We start from the raw sequence: 24,464 nt of genomic DNA on the forward strand, positions 1-24,464 counted from the left end.
CCAGGGAGAAATGTCTTTTATTTTTGTTTTGTTTTGTCTGGACAGCGTGTTCACATCTGGTTTGACTAAACTCTTCCAGCTACTCTCCTTTCCCCATAAAGATCTTGAATCCCTGGGAGGGTGCTTGCCTAGCTGGCCCTCTGAGGTGAAGCCGAAGGGAGATGAACATTATGTACCAGTGCAACTAGTAGAGCTTTGAGGAATAGGATTATATGACGTTCCTCTGTTCTGGATTCAGTTTTTCCACAGAGATACTTAAATGCTTTTGGCTCAAAGACAGCTTTTATCTTGACAGAGCTCAGCACGTTGTGGTTGTTTCTTGGCCAGGACTGCAGCTTGGTTGGCACCTGACCTGCAGCAAGGGTAACGGAGGAAATAAAGGTTTCCTCTGCTTGAAACTGGAGGAGGGAAAGCTTCTGAGCATGTTCCTCCATCCTGGGCAGGGGTTGCCTATCATATGAGATAGATTTAAATGGCCTTCCTCTTCACCGGTGACTTCTCTTTACCGGTGCAATTAGGTAGACTGACTTGATAATGTAATACCTAGCTGCTCTATAATTTCGAAGTTGTTCTTTGTGGTTTTTTGGCTTTGAAAGCTTTTCAGATGCCTCCACATCACTACTATCTGAGGAAACTAGCTTGTGGATGCAGATAGGTTCTTCATCCTGATGGCTTCAGAGAAGCCTACAACCAGAGCCCTTTTGGCTAGAGGAACTGCTTAACTGGATTTTTTTTTTTTTTTTTTTTCCTTTCCAAGATTTCTAGCAAACAATTCCTAGAAAAGCGGTAACCTTGCACCTTGATCAAGCACAGTGGACAGCTGGTACGGGTGTGTGCTCAGTGATACAGGTAGCCTCACAGTTTTGTCTTCAAGACAGAGCAAGGCTGGTATGGTGAAGCACTGATCTTTTCCTTGGATTGTCTATGATGAAACTGAGCACAAATATAAGCGTGTGACTTATCACTTAGACAAAATCCACGTGTTCTTTTTAGAGGAGAGAGAATGACTAGAGAAGTGCTGAGCAGCACTATTCTTAGGTATGCTCAAAAAAAAACCCAAACCCAACACAAACCCTGTAGGGTGGAATTATTCTTTCTTTTTCAGACTTGAAACTGCACCTCCAGAGCACAGACTATGGGAACTTCCTGGCCAATGAAGCCTCCCCGCTCACCGTCTCTGTCATAGACGACAAGCTGAAGGAGAAGATGGTGGTGGAGTTTCGTCACATGAGGAACCATGCCTATGAGCCCCTAGCAAGTTTTCTGGACTTCATCACGTGAGTACCAGCTGTTCATGACCAGCATTTGAAGCACTGGTGTTCTTCTAGACTTGAGGGCTCTCAGACCAGCTCTCCACGCTCAGCGCTGTAGCTGCTATGTTTTCTGCAGTTTCTTGAATGACACTGCTCTGGTTGTATCTGGAGGGCTCACACAGGCAGCACAGCATCACTGTGTTTTTAAAGGGTTCTGCTCCCAGGGTGTGCGTGTTCCATCGGCACAGCTCCTTAGCTGCCTTCCATTGCAGAATTGGTTCAGTCTCTATTAGAGCTGTCATTTACCCGTGTCCTGTGTGTTAAATGCTCCTGAATGTTTTTTGTTTTTTTTTTTTTTTAAAATGTGATCTGACTGCAAAACATATGCACACCGTGCGTGTGAATGACAGCAGTTGCCTGCTAGTTCTGACCGACTGAGGTTTATCAGCCTTTGTCAGGGCTGCTGTGATCCTGCCATCCCACCCCAGAGGCTTTAGGCCTTCCTCTGGCCCCCTCACAAACTGGTTTAGGGAATTGAGCTGACCAAAAACTGAACAACTTTTCCATTTTGAGGTTAGCTTTTGACTGATTTGTTTTTCTCAGCCAGCTCTGTGGGATCCGACAAACACCAGCATTAGAGGAAGGGCAGGCCTGGAGTATGCAGCAGGGAAAGACCGGGCTGCAGCAGCAGCCTCAGCATCTCTGTCAGTGCGTGAAAAGGCGTGGGGTGTGTGTGCTTCCACAGCAGGTTCAGCTGCTGTGAAAAGCTGGAAATAGCACAGCGTTCTCACAGGTATCTTGTCCTAGTGGTTTTGCACAACCCTCTGCTTCCCTGTGTGCAGCTGTTGTTGTAATTGGTAATAAAATTCAATTGTTAGCCTCGGTGAGATACCAGTTGTGCTAGTTTGCGTTGGAAATGTGGGAGTAAAATTGGTTTTTTTCCTTTCCTTAGTTTCTGTTCCTGTAAGCTCTAGTTTGGCTTGAACACTGCATAGCCAGTGGCCTTCTCTAACCAGTAAGGAGATATGTCATGGACAAAAGTGAATTTCTGGTTCAGTAGAACATGGCTTTAACATGCATCTCTGAGAAGAAGATTGTGCCTTGTTCTTGAGTCAGATGGCTGATACACTAGCATTCATTTATTTAGCACAATGATCTTGGGCTCATTGCAGGCACTCTGACAAAAGGTGTTTAATCTTGCGTTTTTGGCAGTTGTGTGTGCCGCTGTCTTGACACCTAGAGATTTTTGAATGGTGCAGGTTGATGTGGAAAGGCCTTGGTGGTCGATTCAAAGATTTTAAATCTGTGGCAGCTCTTGCATGTTCAAATACCGATTAAAGACCTATGTCTCTGCCATATTCCTTCCTCTTCTGTCCTTGCTATGTCTGGACAGTACCACTATCTCATTTTTCTAACCCAATGGCTCATATCTCTTTTTTTTTTTTTTTCTCTGGGTCACTGTGCTAAAGCTGCTTGTCTTTTAAGCCCTTCCTGTTTTCTAAGAAATAGTTTTCTCTTTTATGCCTATCACTGAAACTCATGGAATTGTCATATTTGGCTCCAAATATGGAGCAAGACATGGCAAGTCATCGGTAAGACGTTATGAGGCCCTCATTTAGCAGCAGCGTTTGCAGTGGCTGAAGCAGTTTCTAGCCATCATCTTAGTTGTATGGAGCAATCTCTTCCGTTCTCTCAAACTTGTTAACCTTCAAAACACCTCTTTGCCCATCTTGAATTTGCTGTAAAGGTGTCAGTACTGTTTGAGCCTGGAAATAGTAGGTAGTTTGTCCTCCACTAATGCTTTTCCTTTGCTGCCCTACAGGTTTATGGTAATGTTTAGTCTCTATGAAAGTATCATGGTAATTGCTAATGATCTCTTCTTCTAGCTTCTGTCGTATATGTTTGAAGGCAATAGTTTGGGCAGGACACAGGAGTATCTTGCAGACTTTAAAACTTTGCTGTTCCCTAAGTGTCTCACTTTGAAAACTGGCATGTGGGAAAGATGAACTGGAAGGTCTCAGACCATGCCTGCCTCGATTACACACTGCATGGCTTGGTAGGAAGGCTGTGAATAGCTGTGGAAATCCAGTTTCCTGTTAATGCCAGTCCTGTCGACCTTTATCCAGTGTCTACATCCAGGTTGAGTTGTGCAGAAGACCTTAAACATCTCGCCTAGTCTGTGAGGCTGGTTCTTGCCAGCTGTTGGAATGACTGAATTTTAAAACTGCTGTTTAGCCCTCAACTTGATTTAACTTTGATCTTGTTCTGCTTCTGTCTGTCCAGTTTTGATGAATTCTCTGTAGCAAAACACGATTCTGTGCAGACTATCTGTATCTCTTGCCTACTGCGGAATCTCTTCTTGCATATATTGGTCCCATTTGGCACAGGGTGTTTCCTCCTTGAGTTGCCTTCACTCTTACCTCTTCTTTTCCTTTTTACCCACAAGATTTTCTTTAATGCTGTTGTCTGCAGTGCTGCATAGAGGAAGGCAAAAGGTGAAGCAGGAGAAAGCGGTTTTCCTACGTGAAATGTCTCCACTCCCTTGCAGAGCCTTTTGTGCAAGGAGTCCAAGTGTTCAGTTGCTTTTTGTTATGGTCTGCTGCACCACTGATGGAAGGGTCTCCTTGGGGTCTGCACTTATCACACCAATGGAGTAGTGATGAAGTAGAGAAGGTGTTACCAGCTTCAGCTGATCCAAGGTGGGAGCCACTATCAGCATATTGGAAGCTCTAATGATACTACAGACAAGTTAAAACAGAAGAATGAGGACAGTGAAACACAAGGAGTTTGGAGAGGGTGCTGGTTTTGTCCAGTGGGTCTTAATATCTTCTGTTGGCTGTCCTATTATATTTAGAAAAGAGGATAGACAAGATATGGCTTCTTGGGCTGCCTTCCAGGCTGTATTTTGTTCACTGAGACTGTCCCGTGGGTAGTAGTAGGTCTTGGTTTGGGGCAGAAGTTTCAGAGATTCTGTCTGCTGACAGTGAAGCTTCCCATGCTCAGAGGCTGGCAGCGCATGCTTGTGCCAGTAGCTTTCATCTAACCCAGGCTTGTGTGTGGGCAGCGTCACAGAGATGTTCAGCCGAAGGATGTTGGCAGTGCTGGGGGTGTTGTGCCTCTGCACACAGAGGTGCTGTGTCATCCTGCCTACCTGGGTGACACTGGGACAAGCCTGTGCTACTTGATCTTCTGCTCTGGCTGGGCACATAGATCGGCGTAATGGGGTGATTTATCTTTGCCTTTTGAACATGCCTATTTCCCACTCCTTTCTTTTAGGGTAGTTAATGACAGTTGAGCAGGAAATGGTAAAGACTGCTGCTGGTAGACAGCTTGGGGCAAGCAAGGCATCAGGTGGTCAGAAGAAATTGTACTCAACTAAATGTGTCAGTGTGCTGAAACTGTGCAGGGTGAATTGAAATAGAAGATGGTAGAAAGATATGGAAAGTTTGAGCAAGGCTGGCTTCTGCAGGAGGAAAGCTTGAGTTCACTGGCACTCTCTTGAGAGAAAGGCATTGGGTTGAAAACAGAGGTTTTTATTTTTTTAAATCAAGTGGGATGGTAGGAGGTATGTCTGACTTAAAATGGAAGGAAATGTTTTGTAGCATGTCCAGTTCAGCTCTGAAACTCACTGCTGCCGGATGCCTTTGTATGTGCTTACATTTTTTGCCTTCTTAGAAGCGTTGGATAACCTCGCACCAGACAGGCCAATCGAGGCCCGTTGAACACTGGGGTACCATCTCGCTAGATGGCTGGTGCCAGGTCAAGCATTTAAAAAACAGTCAGGCCCTCTCCTTCATGAATGTCCTGCTGGACCTCTGGGGTGGTTTGGAGCTGATCAACAGGTGACTGTTGTACTTGTGTTTGGAGGGTGCCTAGCTCTTGACGCGGGGCACGTGTCTGAGAAGATCTGGGGAGCTGTGTGATCTTAGGAGCGGCTGTCGTCCTTGTCCTCTCTGATTGCTCCCAACCCAACCAACGTTCGTCCCTGCGTGGGATTATGCTGTGTCATTTCTCTTGCCTCTTCGAAGTGGCCCGTGAACTAGGTGAGGACCCGGGACGGAGAAGCGACGGTGGGGATGGCATGGGGGCTCCGGAGCAGCAGGAGGTTGCGTGTCCCTGCTGTGCTCTCCTTGCCCAGCGCCGGGGATCAGAGGCAGTGCTGCCGACGGCTTGCCGGGAGGTGGCACTCCCGTCCCTTCGCTGCCTGTCGCCGGGGATGCTGTGGGGAACACGGTCACCGGTGGAGGTGGGCAGGAGTTAACTTGTCTCCTGAGCTTAGGGGAGAGGACGGTGTTTAAAAGCACGTGAACAAAACTGACCCAAGGCAGCAGCTAGGCAGCAACCCCAAAACAAGTTCTTCGTTCCCCAAGTCACTCGCTGCCACTGATTTTTGTCCTGTTGTGCTCCTCGCCTGGCACCACGCTGACTCTTTCCTGGCTCTCATCCCCTCTAGGAGCTCTTCTGTGGCAAGTGTTGCGTTGTTAGTACCAAAATATTGAAGAAGCTGGCTGATTTCCCTTTTGTTTTTTTCAAGTGGTGGCTGTAGCTGGCGGCCTTTGCCACTGCGTGTTGTGGCAAGGAGAAGCTCGACTTGTTGAGCCTGCCACGGTCTCTGTGGGACACCTGCTAGCTCTGCGTCTTGCCATGCAGCTCCTTGCTGGAAGACTGCTAGTACTTCCCTGTGTCTTTCAGCTGACCGTTGTAGGTTCTGACTGATAGGCACAAGTTGGCTGTTAACATCTCTGCTCCAACACAAACAATTGACTGTTTGGCTGAGGGAATGCAGTGATGTTCTGTAGGGCAGCAACAAACAGGTATTAAGTGTACTTGAAACAGCAAAACCCACTTCCTGCATTCAACAAGCACATATTGACTTGTGGGATGGAAGTGGGTTTTAGGTTCTTCTTGGTGATGTGCTGCCCTGCCTTTCTGTAAAGGCTTTGTTCTTTGTGTTAGTCTGACACGGTGCCATGTCCTGTCTCTCCTTCCTCCCAGTGTTCCTGTATACGGCTTAGATAGGATTCTTTATTGTGGTGTCGCTCCCAACTCTTGCCTGCTGTAGCCTGATCAGATTGTCAGCTTTAGTACTTTTCCAGGAGGGGAAAAGGAAAAAAAGGGTCTTTTTGTCCTTGCTTCAGCACAGTCTCTTGCCTGCTCTGGAAAGTCTGGTTTCACAGCAGCCTGACGTGAGGGCTCTGGCAGCTGTTGGGCCCCCTGAGCCCTTGCAGCAAGCTGATGGGCAGAGAAGGGTTTGATCCTGTGCTTAGGTCGGGGAGCTGCAGGTAACTGTGTGGGAACCCAGTCAGCTGTAGGAGTGAGGTCTGGGGGGGAGCTGGGTCTAAACACATTTCCCAAACCTGTGATCAAGCCTCTTGTTGGAACAGACTAGGTTGTCTTTTGTCTTCACCTTACCAGTCTACTAGGGCTGGGAACCTGGTTCTTTGTTGCCCTGGGGATGCAGCTGGGAACTTGGCTTTCAGTATGTTTTTGTGGTCACAAGACGTGTTTTTGATGAGGCTGCATGTACCTTTTCCCTTTGCGCATGCCTTTTCTTAGCTGACACTTCCCTCTATTACCTCCTCCCTGACCCAGTCCTGCTCTTCCTCTCCCCTGTACTGGACAGATCTAGTTTCTGCTGCATGGCTTTGAGTTCAAACTTAGTCTTGCAGCAGTGTTTTTTCTGGAGCCAAATTGTTTCAATTGCTACTTGAGCTGAAGAGCAGTAATCCTCTTCTCTGGAGTGGGAAGTTGCCTGTCTTTATTCTAAATATACTGGAGTGTGCATCCTGGCATAACTGCAGAGGTTACAGAATATGACTACATACTTTTGACTTGCTTTCTTGCAGAAGAAATAACTACAAATGCTGTACATTACAGACACTTGCAGTTTATTTGGGCGAATGCAACAATCTGAAGGATGTTTCCTAATGCTGCTGTGGTTAAAACTGTGCTATACTATTTTCAATTAGTTGTTGACCTCTTGATGGCAGTAGGATCGGGAAGCAAAAATTACCGTAGTGGCTGAGGATCATGCAGTAAAAGGTTTATGAGCCTGTTTTGGCAGAGAAGCACAGGTTTCTGACAAACAGCTTCCCTGTTTGCAGGGAGTGCAAAGTTGAACTGATAGGCCAAGTTCTTGGAGGGATTACGCAATATTCAAAATAAGAGGGCATGTAACTAATGGTCTGAAAACGGTCGCAGACTTGCGTCCTCTGGATGGTAGCATCAGAACTTGCATCTGTTCTCCTGCGTACCCAAGAGATACAGATTTCATACAGTTTTTCAGAACCAATGTCTATGAAAATGGACTGGGTTGCGTGCCTCACTGGTGGCTGTGGAAGTAGCCTTTCAAAAGGGTGTGACTGTGGGTGTCCTCACTGGAAAGGGACTCTGAGAGGTGGGTTTCACTGTGTATTACGTTGAGGGGATGATTTTTTCCCCAAACCTCTAGTGCCTGGAGAATGCTTCATTGGGCCAGTGGATTTGCACTGGAACAGCATGACCCTCCTTCTACTGACGTTCTTCTCTTGGAAGGTGGTGAGGCATGGTGCATAGCAAGCACGGCAAGCCATGGTAATGATTGGAAGCGCTAGCGAAATGTTACTGATGGCAGTAAAGATGCAGGAAAATGCTACTGATAAACTCCAGATGCAGGCCTGTGTTTCACTAAGACAAATCTTTAGTGGAACTCTGCAGCCCTGAGAAAGGGCTCTAGCATGTAAGCTGTGGGTGATTAGGTGGATGACATCCCCGTCCAAGCTGATGCTGTTTCACCCAGAGGCAGTGTGTGGATTTAGCTATCTTCTTGGGCGCTGTTTACAGCTGAAATCCTCTGGTGATTCTGCAGCTCACAGGAACAGCCCTTCTACTTCCCCTCACGTTCTTTCTCGCAATCTTTCCCTCTGCGGGCTGAAGAGCATGTCTCTTAGAGGTATAAAATAGGGAAGGAAGGAGTATCTTAGGAGGTTATCAGTGCTTCTCTGATCAGTTGTGTGTGGTCGCAGCTTTTCCAGAGGACAGGCTCTGTGCAGTGCCTTCAGTTGGGTGAACATTCACTGAACACTTCTGTCCCTATGTAGTATGCTTCACTCCTTGATTGAAACCCTTCTCAAGGCCTTCTGGTGCTGGATCTTAGCAGCCTTTGTTTTCCTTTTACCTTGCCATCAATTTGCCTCACCCAGTGCTCTAGGCTGGCAAGTTCAGCCCGAAGAAGTCCTGGATGCCATGGGGCACTACTTCTGAAGGCTTCTTGAGGGCATCTTGGGTACTAGCCCACTTTTCTGGATTCGTTCTATATGCTAGTTTGAAGTCTAGAAAGTACTTGGAGCATTGCGTAAATACTGCAAAGTACTGCAATATTTAGAGGCCAAGTGAAATCTTGAGTCTACTCCACGCGGTTTACTGCATGTCAAGCAGGATGATGATTTTTCTGGTCTCCTGCTGACTGTGGATCTGTATGCACAGCAGTGTTCTGCGTGTTATCTAAGCCCAGACCACACCTTCACTGAGAATTGGGTAGGAGCGTTTAGGCCATGAAACTCACTCAGCTGTATTAGCTACTTCAGGCACTTTTGGGGACAATGTGAGTTTGCACAGTGCAGCCTTTAATCTTATTTTATATTCTTGGAATTTTTTTTAGTGCTTTACATGTAAGGAAGGTAAGAAGACAGTATATGCAAGTTTGGCTTTTGCAGCTGGTCTATGTGAAAGCAGCCTAATCAGATGTTTCTGGTCAATATTTAAAATGTAATTAGCACTGAAGTCTGCTCAGGACAGTGTGGAGTACCCAGGACTCAGCTTTTCATACCAGCCTAGTGTTTCTCAAGCTTTGAAGCATCAAGTTTAAGCAACCAGAGACTCTTTTCGTGAGGCTGTGAGGTGTTCAGAACATTCTCTGGTGTTTCAAGGGGGTTGTACTCATCTAGAACACATCACTGTATTCATAAAGCCCCAAAATTAAGGTACTTCATCTAGCGTTTTTTGTCTTTAGCCTTTAACACAGCAAATGCTGTATGACTGCTTGTAAGTTACCGGATGATACCACTGGAAAGCTGATGTCAGTATCCCAAGAAACCTGGACTCAGCAGAAGATGGTAAAAATCATGTGGAGAGGCATCTAAATATAGATTAATGCTGAGAACATTCCTGGATACTTGGATTTGAAAGGTTGCCACAGCCTCTGTAGTGCTGTGAAGTTAGAACTCTGCTGTGAAATAGTCTCGTTGATCTAAGTTTAGCAGGGCACCCACTCATTGGCTGAGTGCCCTTGGTTTGTGGTGGCGACCATGAAATTCTCAGCTTTCTCTTTTGCAGGTTCACGAACCTACCACTTAGGTGTGGTTTTTGTTGGTGTGACTCTAGGAAAGACAATGTGTAAAGATAGGAAGGGATCAGTGCGCTCGAAGTGGAGACCATCACCTGCTGCATCAAATCTTGCTGTTCCCTGGGCTGTCTGAACTTCAGCTGCAGACGAGGGGTCAAACTGCTCCTGGCCAGAAGCTGCTCGTCTGGCTTTTTCCAGTCTGAGCTGAGAAACCAATTTAAGGGTTTCACTCGGTTCATCTACTGTCTGTTACTTGAATGAGCTTTGCTGGGGCACTGAGGTCTTTCTGGTGTGCAACATCCCTCTCCTTTCCAGTTCAGAACCGCTGTACAGTTATTTATTAATGATCTTAAAACGACATTCCGGATAGAAGCATCTCAGCTGTTGGCACTGTTCTTAGTGTCAGCTATGGCTCTTTTGTGCTTTGAAGTCTGTGTGTTGCTTTCCCCCATGATTGCTTACATTAGGAGCTTGAGAGGTGTGACAAGTGGCTCTGCATACCAGCGCCTTTGCTCGGGTGTCAAACCCGGTGGGACAGAGATAGGTCTGTGTACTTACGCACAAACCCAAGGAAGCAGCGGTACAACCAATGCAAAACTTTTTCCTGAGGTTACTTCTCCCCAGGCCGCAGCCCCTGAGTACATGGACTGGATGAGCTGCAAGAGGGAAGCACTAGATGCTAAAGTGACTATAATCAAAACAACTTCATCGTCATTTAAAGCTGTCACTGGAATTCATGCCAAGTTCAGAGCAGTGCTCTGATCCTGCTGGAGATTTCCCTTTTTCATCCCAAAATAAACACGTGCTGCTACAGCAATCTGAGTAACTGCCCAATGCAGTCACAGAGTGACTTTTGCCTTGCTAGCATCAGTCTGCATTAAAATCTGATGCTGGTTTTGGAAACCATTACAGTTGCCTGAGCAATGCAATACCTTAACCCGTCCCAGCAGAACCCCCAAGCCGCTGCGCACTGCTGCATCAGCCCACTGCTCCCTGCGCTTGCTGTTGACACAGAGGGCGGTCCTCATGACCCCTTGCAGAGCAGCTGTTAAGCTACAGTGTGGCAAGGCTTTCAGAGGATGAGAAACGCAGGTCATGCAATGTTCCGTTATTAGTCATGCTTTGTGACCACTTGCAGTATTGTTTATGGTTTCTTTAATATACTGGAGTAGAAAGCAATAAAAAGCCAACCTATCTGCCTCGGGACAATACTCTTTATGATTAGATTAGATTAGTAAGTGGAGGAGGAAGAAGCCCTAACTGTTTTGGGGTCGCTGCCTTGCAGGGCTATGCCCAAGTGCCTTTAGGCCAAGTTATAAACACTCCATGTAATGAGCTTTCATGCATTTCACGTGCTCACCTGCTAAGAAGCCTTTCCCAGTGTTCCGCAGGCCATTGCAATCTTGCTTGCATGTCTCATTTGTTAGTGGCTGTACTTAAGTAACCACAAAAGGAGGAAAACCTACATTGTCAGAGTACTTGTATGTGGCTTTTGGGTGTGTGCTCTACTCCTGCTTGATTCTGCTTGATAGCTATCCACAGATGGTTCTCCCAGGGCTTATCTTCTGCCGCCTGGCTCACCTCTGTTTTCTCAGAGAGGACTCTGCTGTGCCTGTCTGAGACCATACCTCCCAAAACCAGCAGTAAGAATGACCTCTCTGACCTGCTGCTGCTGGAAGGAACATTCCCCCCCATATTTTGGCTTCTCTAGGCCTGGCTTTGTTCTCTTTATGCATGTGTTACCCAGTGCATATTGTGCTGAACTGGGTGTTGCTAGAGGGCTGAAGTTTCTGGCCCCGGTTGTCATGGGCTTCAGGAAGCCATAAACTATCATCTCTCTTCTGCTGTGGATGATGCTTCTGTGCTGAAGATGCTGACTCTTCCTGTCCTTTAATAAGAAATTCTGCTCTTGTGTGAGATGTTACTGCCGCTTCTCAGTATCAACTAAAATTGTGTTTCTGTGAATGTGAATTTCTGGAATATACCACACCTCAGTTCAGTGGGTGACAGGAAGAGCAAGGCAGGGCGTAACTGTGCACATGAAACTCCAGCTGAACATACGCTTTTTTTGTGTCCATCTCCCTGTGTGGGCATAGAGCAGCTCTAAGCAGGAGTGCAAAACACATTCTTGCCTGAGGGAATCTTGCTATGGTCTTTGTGGAGGCAAGGTTCGGGGCTTGAGATGAGGTGCCATTTTAGCACTTAACTGGAGCCCTGCCACCCCGTGTCACTGGCTGTAGCTTATGTGGAGTGTCCATGTAGTGCTCTCTCCTCTGAACTCCTACCGAGTGTTCCCAGCGAGCTAGTGCAGAGGCTCGTCCTCTCCAAGGAGCTTGTTGGTCCTGCTACCTGTCCTGAGTCTCCCACCAGGCCATCCCATGTCCTAATCTCTATTCCATGCCAAGTGGGCTGCAGTAAGAATTCATGGTGTTGCAAGTGACCAACTACTCATATTTTCCAATGTGTCCCAGTCTGGTGCTCTTATTAGCTGCACTGAGAGCTAGTGAACGTTAAAGTGGTCTCGGAGGAGTCTGAGCATGCATTAACCGTGAAAGCTGAAACACGTGAAGCTGGTCAGAACCTAATAGGAGACAGGGAAGATGACGACAAAAGCCACTGTATTAAACAAGTAGTTGGAGGTTCCTAGGAAAACTTCTGCCACCGTGATAAATCTAATCCTTTGGGCTTGGGAGGAAATGCTGGTGTAGCCAGGACCTCTGCTATGGTCTTAGTACAGCTGTGCTAATGGAGGCAGATGCGTTCTTGCTGGGACCTGGCACAGGGATGGCAAGTGTTGCCCCTTCCAGAGATGAGAAGAGGCTTTTCCAGCTGCCCTGCACTGGGAGACTTGCCTTGTAGTCATGACTGGCTGAGCAATGACTGTTTTTACTGGGATGAAGCAGGAACTGAATGTGAATAAGCATGGTCTGGGCTTGCTTGAAGGAAACTGGAACTATCAGCAAGGGTTAGGAGTGGTGCTGTTGCCTGCCTGGCCTTGGCAGGCACGAGAAGACCTTTGTCCTGCTGCAGCTCTCTTGTTATCGTGAAAGCTTGAAATGCTGTCACAGTGGAAACTTGATTGAGAAGTTTCCCCTCTGTCTTGCCCATGGTAACTCCTCCTCTTGCAGTGATGAAGCCTTCTCTGACAGCAAGATTTATGTAGTCTTGACAGGTAAAGTATTCTTTCAAAAAGTTGGCACTGGGCCTCATTAGAGGTTTTGGCGTTTGGTCTATAGACTGTGCATTTCCCCAGATTGCACCAAAGGATGAGGAAAAAAGCAAGTTAAGGGCTATAAATGACATGGGGAGAGCCATGCTTTGCACTCTTGGCAGCGGAAGCCAGCTGGGTTGTCTTTTCTGGGACCATCAGTCAAGAAAGCAGGAGCTTCTCATGCATGAAGAGGATCAGGCTTGGGCTGCTCTCCTCAAACCTGGCTGTGGCCTTTGTGCTGAGCTGGACTGGAAGGGCGTGGATGAGCTCGGTGTGACTCCAGTAAGCCGGGAGCTAAGCTGCTCTGAAGACATGCAAACAGGAGGGGCTCCAGGTGTTTTCCCTCAGTTGCTCCTGTATGGTTGACTTTGGCCAGGCTGCTTGCAAGTTGCAAATATCTTGCAGAGAGCAAGAACTGTGGTAAGCTGGGAAGAAGAAAGAGGTTTGCTAGCATACTGTGCAATGACCATGTTTCCTTGCCTGTTCCTTTAGCGTAGGCTGAGTTGAAGAAACAAATTTGGTCTAGTCCTATGTTGTTGCCTTGCTTTCGTGAGAGTAGTTCTGTGCATAGTCTTTCCTGAAAGCTACTGTGTGGCACTAAGCAAACCTGTGTGTCTGAGGGCAGATGGTGGAGCTGGGAAATGGTTCACTGTATCCTTGGTCTGGCACACCTCATGGAGATGCATCAGAGTTAGGGTGCAGATGCTTGTATTTACCAGCAACCAGCTGCTTACTGCAGGGCACTTACCCTCAGCTCTCAGAAACAAGCCCTTCTTGCTGTCCTGGAGATTGTAGTCATCTCCACGGTGAGAGCTGCACAAACAGAAGGCTGGATAATGACCTTGCAGATTAAAGGGCAAAAGGAGGTTTGGTAGTACATGAAGCTTGTGCTGATTACCATGGTTCTAGATTGAACGTCCCTGGAAGGGTAGGCTGCAAACACAGTAAGGCTCTCTGCAAAAATGGTGGGGCCAGGAGGTGCGTTGCCTAGCCCTGCAGTGTGGAGAGAAAAAGGCAGCACCTGTTTGAGGAACTAAGGTGTGGGTTTGCTTGTGGATGTGCCCTTTGAGCATATTTGAGAGGCACTAAGCTCATCTAATAAAAACTGCCGAAAACTGCCTTTAATTGGTCTGCTCACCTGCCTTTGATGTGGTTCAATGGGAAGTGGGGTTGCACTATGTCCTCCTTGTCAGCTCGGAAATATAAAGACCAACAGCATCCCAATGCCTGACAAATGTGTGCAGAGCCTTACCGTCCCTGCCTTTGCCCCAGTCCTGATGTGCTGGCCTGAAGTTCCCTTTCCTCACTACTCAGGTACATGTGGGAAGCGTGAACCTCAACAGAGCTCCAACTCCAGACGTGCACAGCTCCTTCTGCAGCTCTAGTTCAGGCCTGAGCCTGTTTGTTTTGGAGCAGCTCCTGCTAAGGAGCATCTTCACGTCTTTTCCATCATCTAACTTTTTAGAGTTAGAGCTCTAGCAGCGAGAACAAGGGAGTGTAAAATCCCAAATATCCTGTTCTTCCACCATCTGTGCCTCTTCCCTGGGCATTTTCAAAGGTACCTTCTGGTGACTGAAAAAAAACCACCTCGTCTCACTTGATGTTTTTCAGGTTCTCAGCTTGGTGAGCTTATGGCTCAGCTGGTGGTGAAAGTGCCTAGAGGGACACTGTTCCTCTCAGCTCCTTGTATTTCCATGATGCCTTGATTCCTTGCTTGGACCTTCTGCTTGGAGAAGGCCACCAGCCTGACTTGTATTCCCAGTGTTCAGGCCAGCTGTATCTCCCTTCTCTGGATGGACTGGGAAAATTGGGAGGTGATCTTTCCCTTCTGCTCGGCACTGGTGGAGGCATCATCTGGAGTGCTGTGCCCAGTTCTGGGCTCCTCAGTGCCAGAGGAACAGGGACATACTGGAGAGAAGGGCCACAAAGGGCTCGTGTTGGTGGACCTTGTGCTGAGTGCTGTGGTTCCAGATTGAATGTGTCATTACTGCTGTGCCAAAGACTGAATCTGCTAATCCTGTATAGTGTAAGCAGAGAACTTGGTTAGGGACATCATAATGTGGGTTAATGTGAAAAAGCATGTACCTGTTGATGGCAGAGGTGTGAAAAAGCTTGTGTGTATTTTTGTGAGGGTGTGAATGAAGGTTGTGCCAAAGCTGCCAGCCCTGTTGTTTTTGGAAGGGAGTGGGGCTGCAGAAGCATGACCCTTTCTCCATAGTCTTGGCAAGGTGGAGCGGTGCTGCTGGCAATGAGGCGGAGTTTGAGTCAGGCTCTGCAGATGCCTCTTTGCTGGTGTCCTACCCCTCGCGCTTTTGCATGTGCTCTTTACAGAGCATGGCAATGCAAGGAGAGCAGTGGGAATGCTGGAAGGACAAATGTTTCCAGCTATCTAGTGGGAGGGTGTGGGGAAGCTGGAGCCAGGTTCCTCTCGGAGCTGTGTGAGGTTTGGATGAAAGACTGATTAGCTTTTAGGAAAAGACTTTTCATTGTGAGTGTGGTCAGACACTGAAGCAGAGCCCCAGGGAGACTGGGACATACACATCCTTGCAAGTAACTCAGAGTTCAGCTGGACAGAGCCCTGAGCAGCTGGAGCTGGCCATGTTTAGAGCAGGACTTTGGGCCAGAGACCTCCAGAAGTCTCTTGCAATCTAACACTCTTCAGTGGTAGGTAGGAGATGCCCAGATGTTGTGGTTCAGCTGTAGCATAAATCACAGCCTGGGACTATGCTTGACTCCCTTTTCTTAGGCTGTCACGATAAGGAGACATTAAGAAGGCCCCTTACTACTTCCTTGTGGAAAGGGTACATCTTTGTGGAGACGCTCACAGGGACTGAAGAGGTGTGCCAGGCGCTGGGTTTTGTATTACTTGTGTGGTGACATGCTTCCTTTTGCATTCCTCCAGGTACAGCTACATGATTGACAATGTCATTCTGCTCATCACTGGGACTCTGCACCAGCGTTCAATCTCTGAACTGGTGCCCAAGTGCCATCCTCTGGGAAGTTTCGAGCAGATGGAAGCTGTGAACATTGCTCAGACGCCTGCGGAGCTCTACAATGCAATCTTGGTGGACACTCCCCTGGGTGAGCGAAGCCTTTCAAAATACCTCTCAGCTGTGTGTGGAGCAGATGCCCCTTGCTCCCCCAAGTCTATCTAGGTCTAACTAAGTCTAAAGTTGTGCTCCAGGCGGACAAAGTGGTGGGTAATGCACAGACATGGCAGTACTGTCTGTGGTGGCTGGGCTTGAGTTCAGGTTTGTGCTTGTTCTGTGCCAGGCAATTTTTGTAGATAGTCAGAGATCTGCACATGCCCAGTCTTGTTCTGAGACTGATAAAATTAGCTCTAGATCAAGGAAAGCTCTTTATATACAATAACTCCCTAAACAACGGGAGAGAAAAAAAAAAAGAAATCTCCAAAAGCCTTTTTAAGGTCATTGTATGGCAGGATCTTGCACTGAGGTGCACCGTCTCAGGGCTACAGGCCTTGGCCAGGAGGTACATAGTGCTAAAACCAAGTGTCTGGTGAACAGCTAGTTCAACAGATATGTTCTTTAAAGATAAAAGGTGTAGAAAGTGTTTCTGGAGAAAATATGGAAGTCTTTTTGCGGTAGTAGGAGAGATAGTCACAGGAGACTTACTAGTTTAGCCTCCATGGGCAAAAACGTAATGAGGTACGCCTGAGTCAGTGATTAATCATTCTTTTGGGGTTGCTAGAAAGAACAAAAGACTCTAAGTCATCATATTGTCTTTGATAGAAATAGTTGTTTTTGGAACTGTAAGTGCTTTTGCAAATGCTCTGTGTAATAATGGGGCAAGTGAAGTAGCTGTCACGGAAAAAATGACTTGCCAGATAGAGCCCAGCAAAGGAGGGGAAACGTGTCTCGAGAGAGTTGGGTTGCAAGGTAGGGCAACGCAGCGGGAGGGCTAAGGGTCTGCGTGCGGCTGAGTTGAGCCTGCTGTAAGGGTGATGGGCGGGAAGAAAATCCGCTTCGCAAGTAAGCAGGAACCTTGCGATTTTGGGAATAAGGTAGAGCTGAGTATTTAAAAGATATTAGCTCATGGAGACCTTAAAACTTCCAGCTGTGTATGGAGTGAAAATGCCCAGTTACACGGGTGAGGTCGTTCTGGAGAATGAGGCTGCCAGTTGAGGGTCTCTGCCTCTTGTGATCGTGCACTTGTGTATGAGTGAGCTTTGCCTGCGTCTGCCCTGGCTAGGCTGAGTTCTTTAGACCTTTGCCCTGGCCATGCCCTTGAGGCTGTATACCATCTAGTGTGGCATTTCTTCAGCAGGAGAACGTAGCTGTGTTGCCTAAACAAGCGGGCATGCAGGCTCCAGTTGTTTAACTTGCACTTCTTCCAGTGACCACACGCAAAGAAACAGCAGCTCTATCTCCTAAAAGTAATTGAGTAGCTACGTGGCTTGGTAGGAATGCCTAACCCCAAATGGCTTTCATAGGTTAGCAGGGCAAAATAAGACTTGCTGTTAGCCTAATTTGGGATATTGGAGGGCCAAGAACTGAAATAGCTGTGTTCTCATTCCTCTGCTACTCTGAAGTAGCCACTGCTTAGCTATCCAGGCTAGCCAGTGAGTCCTGCAGTGAAAACCAGTCCTGGCACACTCTGTTTTCATTTTTGCCAACCGAAGGGAGCAGTGCTCCTCCAGCTACGTGGCATTGGTCTCTGATGCTGTTGCAAAGAAACCTCTGCAACGGTTAACCTCTGTTCAGGACTCTCTAGACCCATGGTGTGGCTGCTGTCCATGCCAGGCAGCTCACAGTGTGACAGTAGTGCACACCAAGAGGTGTGAGCCTGTATTGTACCTGGTTTGTTGCACACAACAGAGCACCAGTCATTTCTCAGCGTGAGTGCAGTGTGCCTTACCCACAGCTGGACTGTGTAAGCTGAGAAAGATCATATTTCTCTTTGTAGCAAATTCAGCAAAATCAGTTGCTGAGTGAGAGTTGAAGAAGTCATAAAAGTCCTGTCAATGGGTTTTGCTGTGCTCTTGTTAACAAGCGAGAGGTACAACAGCCGTGTGTTGCACTAGATGTAGAAGACTCGTCTTTACCTGCAGCACGCAGTACTGTGTGTTAGGTGTGAAACCCATCTGTGTTCTTTAGGTGGCAACAACTTCTCAGCCTCCTTCCCAAAGACACTCTAGTATGTAAGGCTGAGCTTCCTACCAAAATGGACTAGTTCATCCTGTCTCCTCCAGCTGGAGAAGTAAAAAGCCTTGGAAGAAGTGGAAAATGGAACTGATAGATCTGGCCAGGGGAAATGGCTGCTGACTCCAACCATAGAGTGTCACAGGCTGTAGGAGCTGTGGCATCCCCAGCCCTCCTTAATCTAGTTAAGATATTGGAGGATGAGGGAGCAGCACAGCACCTGTTTCCTCAGTGCCCGCTAGCTGCTGTCTCGTGGATCCATAAGCACTGCTGCAGTGCTGTAGCAGGCATTTCAGAAGCTGTCTTGTCACCCCTGAGTGCCTGCATCTGGGAACAGTTTGGGTTTTGCTTGTTTTTAAATACAGGGTGCTCTGGCACTGATGCTGGGGGCTAGAGCTGAGAATTTCTGCTGAGAATAGGCTGGTGTGAGAGCCCCAAAAATGACTGTGGCCTGGGGAACCATGGTGGAGCCTGAGGTTTGAGCCATGGCAATTTGGTGGCTGCTGAAGAGAAGGGCCAGGCCTAGGAGGGACAAGCTCAGCATAGGGTGTGCTTCTGCCTGGTATTGTTGTGGACTTGGGAAAGTGCTGGGCATGGGTCTGGTTAGGGCAATGCTAACTCTGTCTGTGGCTCTGTTTCAGCTGCTTTCTTCCAAGACTGCATATCTGAGCAGGACCTGGATGAAATGAACATCGAAATCATTCGAAACACGCTGTATAAGGTAAATGAGTCTCTGGGAAGAGAAAGAGATGTTAACCTCATTGTTTATTCCCAGTGTGACTACTGCTCTGTTGTGAGTCAGGAGCTCCAACCTAGGCAGGCTTTCTTCAACAAAAGAGGAGAGGGTATTTTTCTCTTAGGTACAAAAATAAATTTGCTTTCTTGCTATTTTCTTCCCTGGAATGGTGATAGAGTGAACGTGACCAAGAATTAGTTGCATCCGCTGGAAAAATAAAGATAGTGCTCTTAGAGGAGCTTGACATCCGATCACCCAGCTCTGCAGAGTCAGGGCACCAGAGCTAGGTAATGTGGTGTGGTGGTGGTTTGCTTTTTTTTTTTTTTTTTTTTTTGGTGCTGTCGAGTCTGTACAAGAGATTTTGCAGAGGTCCTGCCTTTGAATACATTTCCTCAGGCCCCAGGCAGGCAGGAGAAGGCTGCTCCTTAACCCCATGAGTTTAGACATGTAGTTTACTGCATTCAAAGGGCTAAAGTGCCTAGATTGGCACACTTGGTTGAAGAACTTCCATGGGCTTGTCTCTGTCTTGAGCTCTTCCAGAAGAGCCTCCAGCAGTCTGCTCGAGCCTTCAGTGGCTGTGATTGGAGTTAGATCCTCTGGGTAGAGCAGTGTAAAAGGTGCAGCCGGGGTGGAGGAGTCCTGCAGGCATAGGGATGTGGGGGGGCTAAGGCTTTCCTTGTCCTGAGCCTGCACAGGGAGCTGTTGTCTCCTCAGCAGGCCTGTTCTGGTTTTAGCTGGCAGTATCAAAGCATGTGTTTATATGCAGGCTGTGGCTATCGCTCCATCTCGACTCTCTGGATGAAGGGTGGGATGCAGATTGTATCTGCCAACCTTGTTTTGGCTGGTTGCAGCCAGCCTGCAGTCAGCGTGACCTCTGCTTCCCAAGGAAGCCGTGGCCTGTTTGGAGAGGCGGAGAACAGGTCAGGCGTGAAGGGAAGGAGGCAAAGGGAGGGGAGAAGGAGCTGTGTGTCGACAGTCATGCCCAGCTGCGTGTGGCCTCTAGCGTGTACTCGTCTTTTGCTGTAATGGGGGGAGGTATGCCTGTACACATAAATACCTGCACCTTTGCAGGGTGCAGACCTCTGTGTTGAGACAAGGCAGCTGGGGGAAGGCAGTGAGCACAGGGCAAACAGGCTGGGGGGACGCATCTCCTCGGGTCCCAGCTGCCATCTCCTTTTTGAAGCCTGATACTGCTTTGCATTCTGCTCTTCCTGCCCCCAAACTGAAGCGCAGATACCTGCTATCCCTTGGCATGTGCTGGGACTGGGTCTTGCTAAAAAGCAGCCCCTGCGGAGCGCAGGGGCTCCATCAGTAACGAATCACTGGGATGCAAGGGTGGAAAAGGTAACTGCTGCTTACAGACTCTCACATGAAGCTGCCTCTCTCCCCAGGGACTGGAAAATCTATAATACGCTGCAGATGGTCTGCGCAGCCAAATGAGGGAAATAAAATCACGTCTGAAATCTGCACAGGGCTGCGCTGAGGGTGCCTGGGGTGGATGCCTGTGTCCAGGAGAAGCTGGCTTAGGAAGGGCACGTGCTACCTCCAAGACCTACTGGAGGTTTTTTGAAGGAATCTGTGAGCATGTAGACAGAATGTTTGGGCAGAATTCATAGGAGGAAAGCGATTACAAAGGGTCTTGTTAGCAATGACAAGTGAGCAGGTTCTTGAATGGAAGTATGATTAAGACGGGTGGCAGAGGTTAAAAGTAAGCGGTCAGCAGTGGAGTCCTTCAACAGAGGTGTGCTGGCATTGTTATCTTCAACGCTTACTCCCTTTGTTCCACATCTTTAATGGATATGTTGAAGTGAAGCTGGCTGACTGTTGGCTTTTGCTGGTGACCACCTTGTAGGAACCAGCTGAAAGAGCTTTGTAACTGGACAATAACATATAGCAGGCAAATCAGTGTGGATAAATGTGGAGTGATGTATGGGAGAGGCAAGGAGGTAATCCTGGCTCTGCTTGCACAGACCCTCGGGTCTCCTTGTTTTTTTCTACTACTGAATGAAATCTTGGGTTATGACTGACCTAAGCAAGCATCTCTACAAGGCAAGCTGTTCCTAGAGTAGGAGAGAGCTGCACAAATACCACTGTGCTGCTGCGTACATCTGTCGTGGTTTGTCCTGAACCCTGTCTTGTTCCTCTTTCCTCTTATCTCCAAATAGGAACAGCAGAACAGAAGAAGTTGCTAAGAAGGACACGTTTAAAGGTTTGGGTACAATGACTTCTGTATGGGAAACTACAAGACCAGTTGGGATTCCTCACCTGGAAGAGGAGTGAATCCAAGCTGCGGTTGTAACAGCAGATAGTGCTAGAAAAGTCAACAGGGATGGGCAGGGCACAGATCTGCCTTCAGGGTGGAGGTGACAGATAAACGAGGCTAGCTGGAGGCAGAGATCAAATGAGTGGGTTTGTGGAATCAGAAGTCCGTTAAGGATTATTAAATGCGAAGACGGCACCAGTTCTGGGATAAGAGTTTCAGGACACTGGAGAGTTTCTGTAAATTGCTGTCATCTGCAGAGAGGTCTGTAGGGGAGAGTACCCAGTGTGGCTGTTCTAGTCGGGATTTCTGTGGTGTCTGTGGTACCAGATCCTTATTCAGTGCTGGATACTGGAGTTTACCTATTACCTTAAGTTTGTGCATAAATCCTGAGAAGGGTGGAGGTAGTGACCGAACCTCTTATCCAGGACCCCTCTTGTGTGGGCTTCAAGCAAAGTCCATTACCTGTGTCCTTGTTCCTGTGGTAACTCTGCAGACTGATGCTCTGTGCTCTCTTCCACTTGAGCAGTGGCAAGGGCTGGAGAGGATGTTTCTTTGATGTGTGGTGCTCACCCAGCAATGTCCTCTTGCACTGTGTGGTAACAAATATTTACACAGCACAGTAATATAGGTGATTTCCTAGTGCAGAAGCTGGGGGTGTCCAACACGTGCATTCTTGGTCCATCTTCACTCCTGGAGTTGTTGTGGCAAAGCAGAGATTTGTGATGTCTCAGCATCATTTTATTTCGTCCCTTTGAACTGATTCTGGTTGCAGCTTTCTGTCCAGGGAGGTATTTTATCACATGATGGCTTCTTCTGAGAAAGTTTTTGCTGAACAGCATTTTTAGCCATGCACTGCCTTCACGGGCTCCCCCTGGGAGATACAGTCATCTTCCAGCTGGATTACAGTACATCTCCACAAAGGATTACGTTTCCTGGAGGCAGCGTAGCTGTGCCTAGCCTTATGTGTTTTCTGCAGTGCTCCAGTTGGGGTGGAGACCAAGCGGCTGCAGTGTGAAAAGAGAATTACAGAGAATGGCTAGTTTCCTTCACAGATGTCCTGTCTCATCTCTTGACTCTGCTTACACAGCGGTACTTTCTGAGCGTAGGTCTTGCAGCTATAGTTGTGTGGCTTGGCATGTTTGCAGAGGCCAGAGCGGGGTCAGGAAACCATGTGAGACTTCACTGAATGCTTTGGAGTTAGACGACTCAGAAGAGCAAAACAGACTTTAACCTTGCTGCCTGGCGATCTTGCCTGCAGTAAGCTCATGCAGTTGCTTGAACAACCGCAACCCTGCATGTCTCCAGCTCCTGGGAAAGCGCTGTGTCCCCTGTGTGGGCTTGGCGTCCAAGTTCATGTGGGGTGAGAGCGCCTGCGCTGTCTTACAAAGCGGCTGGGAACATCCCTGCTTGCCGTCTGTCCTCTGCTGCATGGCCCTGTGGGGCGGTGGATGAGTCTGTGTGGAAGAGTGCTCATCTGCCCTATCTCTTCCAGGCTTACCTGGAGTCCTTCTACAAGTTCTGCAAGGTGCTGGGAGGTACCACAGCAGATGCCATGTGCCCGATCCTGGAGGTAGGTCTGGAAACCCCCATAGCTGGACGCTATTGCAGTGGTAGTCGTTGCTCTGTGCTCAGGCCCAGCTTGCCTGCCAGCCTTAAGGATGCTCAAGAACATCTTCAGCATCTCCGTGCACATGCTGCCTGCTCACTGGGAGACCTAGGAAAACGCTGCCTGCACATGGCTTTGGACAGGTTTGGTTCCCCAGTCTGATCTTGCCAAGTGCTAACACATCTGTTGCCTTCGTGGCAACATCTTCATCCTCTTGCATGGATAACAAGCAGGAGAACAGAGCTGTTCGGTGCACGGCCTGTCTCCATGCCAAGGCTAGCTGTGCGATGTGCAGGGCTCAGGGGCAATAGGTGAGTGAGAGAGGCTCCTTGACCTTGGCAGGCTTCTGCTTGGTGATTTGGCTTGTGCCTGGGATGGGGATTTTCCTCACCTGACTGCTCCCCAGGCATCAGCTACTGGGCGTTCTGGGGGCTTGCCGTGGCTGAGCACCAGTTAGCTGTGTGTGTCCCAGGCAGCGAGCCAGGCTTGCTCCTACTGCCTTCTGATGTGGCTCTGTTCAGAGCAGCGTCGGTGTCTGCTGGCCACTGGCGAAGATGCTGCATCCCAAGGTGAACCGCTCTTTTTCCCGCAGTTCGAAGCTGACCGGAGGGCCTTCATTATTACCATTAACTCATTTGGAACTGAGCTGTCCAAGGAAGACCGAGCAAAGCTCTTCCCGCACTGTGGCAAGCTCTACCCTGAGGGCCTGGCTCTGCTGGCCAGAGCAGATGACTATGAACAAGTCAAGAACGTTGCGGACTACTACCCTGTGAGTGCTTTGCGATGAGGGCTGTTGGGGACTGGTGCAAGGACCTGCTCTGGATCAGAGCTGCACAGGGATCTGGGGGAACTTGAGGACTGACAGGCTGGGGAGAGGAGTGCCTGTCTGCTGCTCTTGGTTCTGGGTCCTACTTTGCCAGGATGGAGTTGGCTTGCCTGGGGTGCTGTTGGCTTGTTAGTCGTGGCTGTGGTGATAGGATGACCAGGTGTACCCTGTGTACCCCCTCCCAGGGTGTGGAGACAGCCCTCACCACCAAATCCTTGAGGTATCGGTGTGACAGCAGTGACAGTCTCTCTTTGGCTGGTCGGGGCTGGAAACGTGTCTTCAGCAAGAAGCGGGGTGCCACATCTCCAGCCGTAGTGGGTTGCTTGAGCTCCGTTTCAGTTGCAGGGGAGACACTGACCTGGGAGGACACTTCTGGATGTGTCTGGGTTCCTTGAGATGCTCTTGTGCCTGGCTGGGGACCTGTTTGGAGTCGGAGAGCTCAGTGTCCCCCTCAGTGTCCCCCTCAGTGTCCCCGCTGAAGCAGCTGAGCGTGTGCCAGTGTCTGTAGGCACAGTGGCCTGGCCCAGACACTCCAGTCTGTACGTGGAGGGGTCTGTACCTGATGCTGACTCGAAGCAGCGATATGGCTTTGAGAGCTGCGCATTTCAGAGAAGGGACAGGGTCTCTGGCTGGACGAGCTCACAGATGGAACAAAGGCTTCCTCTGCCTTGCTGGGGATTGCCCTCAGCTGGTGTGTGTGCAGTGCAGCCTCAGCAGCATCCCCTTGCCGATGCTTCTGTGGGCACTCTTGGCTTCTCTGTGTCCTCTGCTGATCTGTCATGGTGGCTGGGGTATCTGTTTGATGCATGGGGCCCCCAAACGCTGCTGAGCTTGGAGAGCTTTGGGGTTTGGGTATATCCTCTCGTGATGTCTTCCTGCAGGAGTACAAGCTGCTGTTTGAAGGTGCTGGCAGCAACCCTGGAGACAAGACCCTTGAAGACAGATTCTTTGAGCATGAGGTGAGTGAGTCCCAAGACACTGCTTGGCATGTGGCTACCCATGCCGTCTGCAAAGCTCAGGGTGGCAGAAGGCTTGCCTGCCACCCTGTCAGCACTGCTGTGGATGAATGGAGTTTGGGGGACGG

The 24,464-nt window shown here is 48.7% G+C and overlaps 1 protein-coding gene across 1 annotated transcript in view; it reads left to right on the plus strand.

Moving 5' to 3' along the window:
* Nucleotides 1-24,464, plus strand: part of ATP6V0D1 (ATPase H+ transporting V0 subunit d1) — a 35,711-nt gene that overhangs the window by 9,516 nt on the left and 1,731 nt on the right. Inside the window, exons 2-7 of the mRNA XM_075433656.1 lie at nucleotides 1,106-1,277; nucleotides 15,690-15,868; nucleotides 18,591-18,670; nucleotides 22,441-22,518; nucleotides 23,147-23,323; nucleotides 24,262-24,339. Coding sequence (XP_075289771.1) covers nucleotides 1,106-1,277; nucleotides 15,690-15,868; nucleotides 18,591-18,670; nucleotides 22,441-22,518; nucleotides 23,147-23,323; nucleotides 24,262-24,339 — 764 coding nt within the window. The remainder of the gene's footprint in view (nucleotides 1-1,105; nucleotides 1,278-15,689; nucleotides 15,869-18,590; nucleotides 18,671-22,440; nucleotides 22,519-23,146; nucleotides 23,324-24,261; nucleotides 24,340-24,464) is intronic.

The sequence above is a fragment of the Opisthocomus hoazin genome, chromosome 12, assembly GCF_030867145.1.
Source record: "Opisthocomus hoazin isolate bOpiHoa1 chromosome 12, bOpiHoa1.hap1, whole genome shotgun sequence".
In the NCBI taxonomy this organism is placed as follows: Eukaryota; Metazoa; Chordata; class Aves; order Opisthocomiformes; family Opisthocomidae; genus Opisthocomus; species Opisthocomus hoazin.